Here is an 8349-nt window from a genome sequence, read left to right on the forward strand (position 1 = left end):
TTATGATGATGTAAAGCCATGTCTGGACAATTTAAATCCAGGCTTTAATTTGTGTGATCACATGATTAACGTAGACGCACGCTTTGCTTTCTCGTAGCTGATCTGGTGAGTCCAGTCACTGCACCTCAGATGGTCGTCACTAACTTGAGGAACCGTGAACTGAGCAGGAGCCATCTGAACTCCATGTCCCACCTGGTCCTCACTCTTTACCATAACCTGGTGACTGGGTCCAAGGACTTTCCTCACATACCTTTTAAAGGATGGTTCCACCGGGACCAGGTGACGACACCATTTGTCGATGTGAGGCAGAGCCAGAGAGAGAACACCACTCCTTCTCCTCCTACGGACTCACCAGCTGGCATGATGCTGCCGCCTGCGGGCTCCAGCTCTCATCCACGCTTCCTGACTCCAGTTCTTCCAGAGAAAGCAGATCTTGCTGTGCTGAAGGCAGATCGGAGGAACTGTGTCCGCACCCTGACTGTCGACGGCCTCCCCGTCACCAGAGTCATCTCCACTGTTTACCGAACAGAGGACACTGAGATGAAGAACCGCTGGAGAGTAACAGACTACAGCGCGGACGGCAGAGTTCTCACTTCGGTGCTCTGCCGTTTTCTAAATATGTCGGCAAAGCGTGCTAAGAGGAAGGCGGAGGAAGAGAGCAGCATCCGGAGCCCGACTCAAGCAAGGAAGCGCTTGAGATTATAATATACAGTGAAGCATGTCGAACGTCAGCAAGCCTGAACAAAGTGGTAAGTAGTAAATAGTGCTTAAGGTTGTTTCTAAAAGAATGTCCTAAAATATTTGAAAATCGTCGAGGTTTTAACTTTTATTCTTTCTTTTCTGCCTCTTGTTTCTAAAAGTCAGGAAAAAGAGTCACGCTGCGAAGAAACACCACACAGAAGATTTTCCCTCAGTAAAATGGTGAATATATTCATCTTGTTATGACGTTTGCTCACAATAACCAGGAGTGTTTCTGAAGTGATTCACTCTCATTTGGTGTTATTTGATCCAAAGACAACTGAGGGTCTTCAGAGCAGCGTGAACGGGCGTCATCTGAGAGCAAGACAGTCCTGGCGCCTTTGTGGTTCCCTCCAGGTACTCCAGCTTCATCCCACAGTCCAGAGAGATGCAGTTAGGTTGAATGTGAGTGTGAATGGTTGTCTGTTTCTCTGTGTTAGACTGACCTGTCCAGGTTATACCCCCGCCTCTGGCCCCATAACAGCTGGGATGGCTCCAATGGTTAAGCAGAAGAAATGGATGGAAGGATGATCCAAAGAGAAACATTGAAGGCCCTCTCACAAAAAAAGATAAGAACTCATTTTACACATTGTTGAAACATCCTGAAAGTTATTTGTTGTGTTTAGAAACTGGTTGAACTGTCATTAGAGTTTGTTTCGACTTGTTGTTCATTTCTTATTCGGTTCAGCTGTGTTTCTATGTGTCCTTAGTTCCCATAATCAGCCTCCTGTGTGTAAATATAGTGTCAGTCTCCCTTTGTCCCTTGTCAGAGTGTTAGTCTCCGTCCCCTCGTGTTTCCTTGCCTCAGTAGTTCTGTTTCCTACAGTTTTCCCCCAGTATAGGTTTTGGTTAGACTTTTTCAGTTCCCTTTGTCAGTCTTTGTATTTGGTATTTCCTCATCAGTCTCATCACTTTCCTCTCCAGAGAGAAAACAATAAAAAGACCTGAAGAGACGTCTATGCAAACGCTCTCATTGTGAAAGATAAGTATACATCCAACTAATCTGTGACTCTGTCACAGCTCTGATCAGCAATTCTTTCAGGTTTGTCTGTTTTGATGATGTTATTAATTGTTATTATCCTTTATCCAGTTAACTTTCAGAGAGGAGCGGAGGGAGGAGCGAAGCCAGCGTGCTCTGTAAACTGTCATTAAAAAAAAGATAAGTATATATTGATTTTATATTATTATGACAGCTCCTCCTCAGTGAACACTTCCTCTAGTTGCTGAAATCATTTACTAATTTTTTTCTTCCCATTTGTCTTTTGTTTTTCAGAGAAAACAGAGGAGCCAAGGTGACATTAAGACCTAAGACAGGACGGATTGAACCCTTTCTCGTAAAAAGATAAGTATTCACTCTGCTTTTAATCAGAATATTGATAAATATCTAAAATTCTGCTCACCTGGTTGATAAAGTTACTAAATTGATTCCCTCTTTTCTGTCATTTGTCCTTTAGAGAGAAGATGAGGAGAGTGAACGTCAGCAAGAATGAACAAAGTGGTAAGTAGTAAATAGTGTTTAAGGTTGTTTCTAAAACATCCCAAACATTAAAAAACTTGTTGAGGTTTTAACTTTTATTCTTTCTTTTCTGCCTCTTGTTTCTAAATGTCAGGAAAAAGAGCCAAGATGAGAAGAAACTCCACACAGAAGATTTTCCCTCAGTAAAATGGTAAATACATTCATCATGTTATGACGTTTGCTCACAATAACCAGGAGTGTTTCTGAAGTGATTCACTCTCATTTGGTGTTATTTGGTGTTTGTCTTTGAAAGGAGAGGAGCAGTAACGACACTGGGAGACAAACAACAGGATGATCCAAAGAGAAACATCAAAGGCCCTCTCACCAGCTTTCATTTATTAAATTTGTCTTTACTGAACGATTTCTGGTGTGTACTTGTGTTGATACTCAGACAACAGCTCGTCTTTCTGTTTGTGCTGGAAGATTCAGGCAAACACATATTACATATATAGATTGTTATATGACACAGTTTCACATTTAGTGCTATATGATAATGATAAGGTCCAGTTTAATGGTATTGCTAGTGTCTAATGAAATGAACACGTGATTTTCAGATCCAGCAAAGTGAATATTTTTCACTGTGGATAAATTACATGGAAACGTTTAATGAGTCATCAGCTATTTCACTACAAAGATGATGTGATTAAAGGTTCTCATACATGCAGGTCAGAAGTTTTGCTCCATCCTGGATGTTAAATGCTGATCAATGTTTACACATATCTGCACATTTCTAACAGCTCATTTCACAGGTCATCAGTCTCCTGACTGCATATGCAGAGTTTTATCATCACGTGTTCATGGCAGACAAACATAATTATGAATTCTTGTTTTAGTTCCATTCAGTCACTCAACATCAGGTGTCTGCTTGTCCTGAGCTGTGAGAACTACAGTGAGTTGCTTTCCTCTTTAGCTTAGTATTAATAAACCAGGTCGTAGGTGGGCACCTGCATCAAGGAGTCAAGAAGCATATTTTATTGTTTAATGGTGAAAACAATGGATTGTTGGTCATTTGTTTAATGGAAAGACTGAAAGTGCGGCCTGGTGTTGACTTACACTTATTCAAAGTGATGAAGTACCAACAGATACTAAAAGTCACAGCCTGAAACACGTCAACTGCTTTATTATTTCTAGTTATAAATAAACTGTCAGTTTATGGCCCCTGTGGCTTGATCAGGCCCTTCCGGGATGTGGAGATATTTATTATTTACTATAACTTGTGCTTATGTTGGTTTTTGCTGTGGTTTCGCTACTGTGTTTTTCTCTTTTTGCTTGTTTTTATTTTTCCAGCAGGTGATCAAACAGATTTTTAGTGTCTTCTCTCTCTGTGTCTCTCTTCTCCTATCTTTTTGCTTTCCATCTCCTTCTGTTGAGCATCTTCCCAACTTCTCTTTTCTTCATCTTTCTCTTTCCCATCCCCAGTCCTGTCCGTTCTGATTGTAATAATTTCAAGGTAAAGAAAAGAAAGAAATAATAAAGAGCTAATACACTTTGACAATCAAGTGGACCAGTGTGGCAAAAGCTGTAATGATCCATTTGGGAAAATAAATCTGTTGGACTGGTAAACTAATATACTATAGTAATACGGTATGAAAAATGGCAAACATGAGAATTCTGTGTGTTTTCCTTCTTATCTGCAGACTAACAGTCCACAGGTTTGGTGCTCAGACTCTGATTTGTTCCCTGGAGATGGAGGAGAGAGAGCACAGAGGACAGCAAGGTGGAGGAGTGAAGGAGAAGGTGGTGCAGCTCAGTGTCCAATCAGGAGTGAGCATCTCTATATATGTATATAGAATATATATATTTCAAGTTTTTGTTTTGAGTTTTTGTTGTTTTTTGTTTTTTAAAGCAAACACTAAAACTGTCACCCAGACCTCTGAAGATAAAGATAACTAATCATAAATAAAGGGAATATTATCATGATGAGGACACTATCAGAGGTAGTTCAGGGAACTGTTATACTTCAGATACCAGAAAAATCGTTTTTCTTTTCTTGTTTTTTTGGCTTAACTTCATGGTAGTCAAAATGAAGAAGAGTGCTAAGTAAGTAAAAGCTGCATGGCAAAACACACACCTTCACTGCAGATGCATGCACAGAAACCAGTATTTTTTGTATCTTAAATATTAAGTAGTGTGTGTACAGTAGTCAATATAATGGGATGTGTCCTAAAGCAGCGAAAGAAGAGTTCTTACAGCATTTTGCAATATTTAGGATTTTATTGAACACTTTTACCTTTCAACATTTGTAACATTAGTGAGTAATGAAGCATTGCACAATAATCCTGTGTTTTTGATTATTTATTGTACACTACAAGTAAACAACAATAAGTTAAACATCTGTCACATCTGTCAGAAGCTTGGATACATTTACTCCTACAAGGATTTTACTCTTATGAAATGTAAAAAGAACACTGAAATTATATTTTACAGAACACTGAAATTATATTTTACAGTTTTTCACATAAACAGTTTTGCTTTGCTTACAGAAACTATAACTTTAATCTCAGCCAAACCAATTTACTCAGGAACAAATAAAATACTAAAAAAAAGCCAAACAATAACATTTTTAAGTTATCTAAGTGACCTATATATGTTTAACCTGAGTAGCGAAAGACTGCGGTGGGTTTGAAAACGATTTGCCAGGAGTCCGGTGTTCTCACAGCTCTAGTGAGCCTAGCCCCCGGCTCGCTATCGAGCTAGTGGGTAACAGACGTCTCTGAAAACGTCAGAGCGCTTTTGAAAATATGTGGTGTCTTGATAAACTGAGCAGATATTTGAGGTTTACACAGTTACAGTCTCGCCTGAAAATATGTGAAACGTTTATTTTGTGACCCATAAAGAATAATAAGAGTAATACTAAAACTAACTAGCTGCCGCCATTGTTGGAAACTGAGCTGGGCTGCGCTATGAATTCTGGGACACAGCTACTTCTTCTTCTTCGGGGTTTAACGGCAGCTGGCATCCTTGTACATGCAGTGCTGCCATCTTCTGTTTCAGTCCGTTATTACACTCTTAAATCCTGCTACTTATTCCTGCGTCTTTTGGGATTTTACAAAGCTTCAAACGACGCGTCGACTTTTGATAGTCAACGCAATCGTGACTCTTCGAGGGGGGGGAGCCCAAGATGGCGCTCTGAGCAGTCACGTATCGCTGAGCTCTGCGAACCTGGCCTTTTTTAAAATATATATTACACACAGTGAACAGAGACTTTATTTACGCCTACGCAATAGTCATCTTTTACGTCTCATTTTGGTATCTATTTGTGAACCAAAATGAGCAAACCCGAGAAGAGAAAGACCGAATCTAAGAAGTTGCATGCTAACAGCGGCTCCGTTAGCAAGCTTGCTAATGTTAGCCAAGCTGCTCAGTCTTCTCTCGCTACTGAGATGCCCGCCGACACTAAAAATACTCTCATCGACTCCATGCACGACTATTTGGAGGCAGTTTCCGAACCGCTTCAGTATTCACGGATGGAAGAAGAGTTTCCCCCTCTCCCTATCACTCCATGTGCCTCTCCCGCTGGTAAGCTAAGAAAAGTTGCGGATACGGAGACATCTACGGTTCTCTCCCAGCTCTCATCACTTACCATGTTGATTAACTCGAGTTCAGACACTTGAAAAAATGGTGAGTGACAACTCCATAGCCATCTCCGAGATGAAAAAAGCTGTCCAAGAGAACACTGAACATATCACAGCTGTTAAGGAGTCATTTGATGCTGTCTGTGCTGAGTTAAATGATATGAAGAGCAGAGTTGTCAGTGTTGAGGCACAGCTCGAAAAATATAAAGCAATCGCTGAAGCACAGGAAAAGCGCATCTCTCACCTGGAGAGCTATTCACGGCGTTGGAATCTGAAGCTCTACGGTCTGACCGAGAGGGACAAGCAGGACGTGCGGCAGGAGGTAATCAAAGTCTGTAGATCAGTCATACCGGAGATGCAAGATAAATTCCCCGACGTCGTTGACACCGTCCACCGCATCGGTCCCAAGAGGTCCAACAACAACCAACCCAGGGGAATCATCATTCAGTTTACATCCAGGATCTACCGCGATGCTGTCTGGCGCGCTGCTAAGAAGTCCACCTACCTGAAAGGTAACAACCTAAAGCTGGCTGAGGATCTGTCCCCTGACGACCGCGCCCGAAGAAACAGACTCTGGCCGTCTGTGGAAGCTGCGCGCAACGAAAACAAGCTGGCGTTCTTCGTAGGAGGTCGTGCGTTCGTGGAGGGAAAAGAGATTTTTCCAGCCCTATAATTTGATCCAAGGTATTTTGAGGTGAAAACTGAAGTATCTTAAGATTAACTTGGTTTCACTGCCGTTCTTTTTTTGTTTGTTTGTTTTTGTTGTTGGACTCATAAAACGATCAGAGTTAAACTGATGCAGTTTATTTGTTATAAGTTTATTGGTCTTCAGTTTGGCTGCAATATTTTTACTGAAAATGTTATGAGCAAGCTGGATAAGCTTCTTTTTATTTTTTTTTATTTTTATTCTTTTTTTGAATAATTAGTTATTTAAATGGAGCAAGAAATTTTCTATTAAGCTCCCTTTCAATGCTCATATGTGAAGCGTTTATTTATTTATTTATTTATTTATTTATTTATTTATTTATTTATTTTTACCACATTGGTTTTATTGTTTTAGGCTATTGTATTCCTATTATTATTCAAGTTCACAATTTCCTTACTCAGGGGTTGCAGTTGTCATCTTATATAGGACTCTCTTAAGTGACCAGGTTCCCAATTCAACTGTTCTTCATTTACTTGGTCTAAGCTTTTTCTTATTTGTCACTTTTAATTTTTGTTACTATCATTATGTCTCTGTCTGTTATTTCTTTAAATGCAAGAGGTTTAAGAAACAATGTTAAACGTAAGGCTATTTTTTTGTTTTGCAAGCAGTTCAATTCAGATTTCTGTTTTATACAAGAGTCTCACTCAACAGAACAAGAAAAAACATTTTGGAGATCGCAATGGGGAGATGATCTGTGGATGTCCCATGGTACAGAGCATGCTGCTGGTGTCTGCATACTTAAAGGAAGATTTAATGGTCAAATCTTGAATTCTGACATAGATAAAGATGGTCATTACATTTTTCTAATAGTTGAGGCTGCACACTCTATCTATATTTTAGTCAATGTGTATGGTTTTAACTGTCAGAGGGAGAATAAACTATATTTTGATAGGTTGGAGGAGCGCCTACTGCGCTGGTTATCGAAATATCCCAATTCTTTTATTATTTTTGGTGGAGACTTTAATACAGTGTTTAACAGCTATTTGGACAGATGGCCTTCTAGAAGTTTAGACTCTAACTCATTCATAAGACTGTTTGCACAAAGATTCAACTTAGTCGATTCTTGGAGGGATTCTCATTCGTCTCAGATAGCTTATACATGGTGTAATAAGACTCAAACCAGACACTCACGTATCGATTTTTGGCTTATCTCAAAAGATTTAGAAAAAGTTAAAACGGATATTTATCCTACACCACTCTCAGACCACAAAATGGTTAGCTTATCGATCCCGTTGTCATCCTCCCTAATCACTAAAACCTCTTACTGGAAGTTAAATAGTACCATTCTTGAGCATAAAGAAGTGATTTGTGAAGTTCAGAGATTCATTAAACTTTATTGGAGTAAAGCTCTCACAAATAATACATTTTGTAGTAACTGGGAACTTTTGAAATATGAAATTGGAAAATTCTTTAGAAAATATAGCAGTGATTTAGCAAAAAAAAAGATCTGATGAGACGCAAGTGATACAAAAGATCATATGCCTTACTTCCAAACCAATAGACACCCTCAGTGAATCTGATAAGATAGAACTGGTTGACCTGCAGCACAGGTTAGATGAGCATAGCAAATAGCACATAGCAAAATATTGTTCAAACTTTTATTGCAAACTTTATTCTTCTAGTTATTGCCCTGAAGCTTGTCTGACTTTTTAAAATTCTTTAGACAGTCTGTCTGACATCTGCATTTGCTCATATTTGTTTAACAGCCCGGGTCTGCGCTCAGGTGTCGCACTTTGGATAAATAAGAGCCGCTAAGTCTGACGTGAAAGTCATTTCTCAGTAGTCAAGTACGCGAGTCCGTACAGCGCAATCGT

The 8349-nt window shown here is 39.5% G+C and overlaps 2 protein-coding genes and 1 long non-coding RNA gene across 3 annotated transcripts in view; all 3 read left to right on the top strand.

Annotated features, from left to right (window-relative positions):
• Positions 1-705, top strand: part of LOC147313633 (uncharacterized) — a 66209-nt gene extending 65504 nt beyond the window's left edge. Inside the window, exon 2 of the mRNA XM_086263314.1 lies at positions 98-705. Coding sequence (XP_086119440.1) covers positions 98-705 — 608 coding nt within the window. The remainder of the gene's footprint in view (positions 1-97) is intronic.
• Positions 706-718: 13 nt separating this feature from the next.
• On the top strand, positions 719-4812 carry LOC147313639 (uncharacterized). The gene is made up of 7 exons (XR_015124959.1): positions 719-749; positions 861-921; positions 966-1095; positions 1179-2236; positions 2349-2405; positions 2508-2621; positions 3892-4812. It is a non-coding gene; the product is annotated as an uncharacterized LOC147313639 (long non-coding RNA).
• Positions 4813-5374: 562 nt separating this feature from the next.
• The window catches only part of LOC147313640 (uncharacterized), a 4885-nt gene continuing 1910 nt past the window's right edge, over positions 5375-8349 (top strand). Inside the window, exons 1-2 of the mRNA XM_086263316.1 lie at positions 5375-6513; positions 7187-8349. The exon at positions 7187-8349 is cut by the window's right edge and continues 1910 nt beyond it. Of these exons, the coding sequence (XP_086119442.1) occupies positions 5873-6502 (630 nt within the window). The 5' untranslated portion in view covers positions 5375-5872 and the 3' untranslated portion in view covers positions 6503-6513; positions 7187-8349. The remainder of the gene's footprint in view (positions 6514-7186) is intronic.

Source organism: Aulonocara sp. 'chitande type north' Nkhata Bay, linkage group LG15 (assembly GCF_057382095.1).
Source record: "Aulonocara sp. 'chitande type north' Nkhata Bay isolate Kocher_YH1m ecotype deep benthic linkage group LG15, A_spYH_male_GT1.1, whole genome shotgun sequence".
Classification (NCBI taxonomy): Eukaryota; Metazoa; Chordata; class Actinopteri; order Cichliformes; family Cichlidae; genus Aulonocara; species Aulonocara sp. 'chitande type north' Nkhata Bay.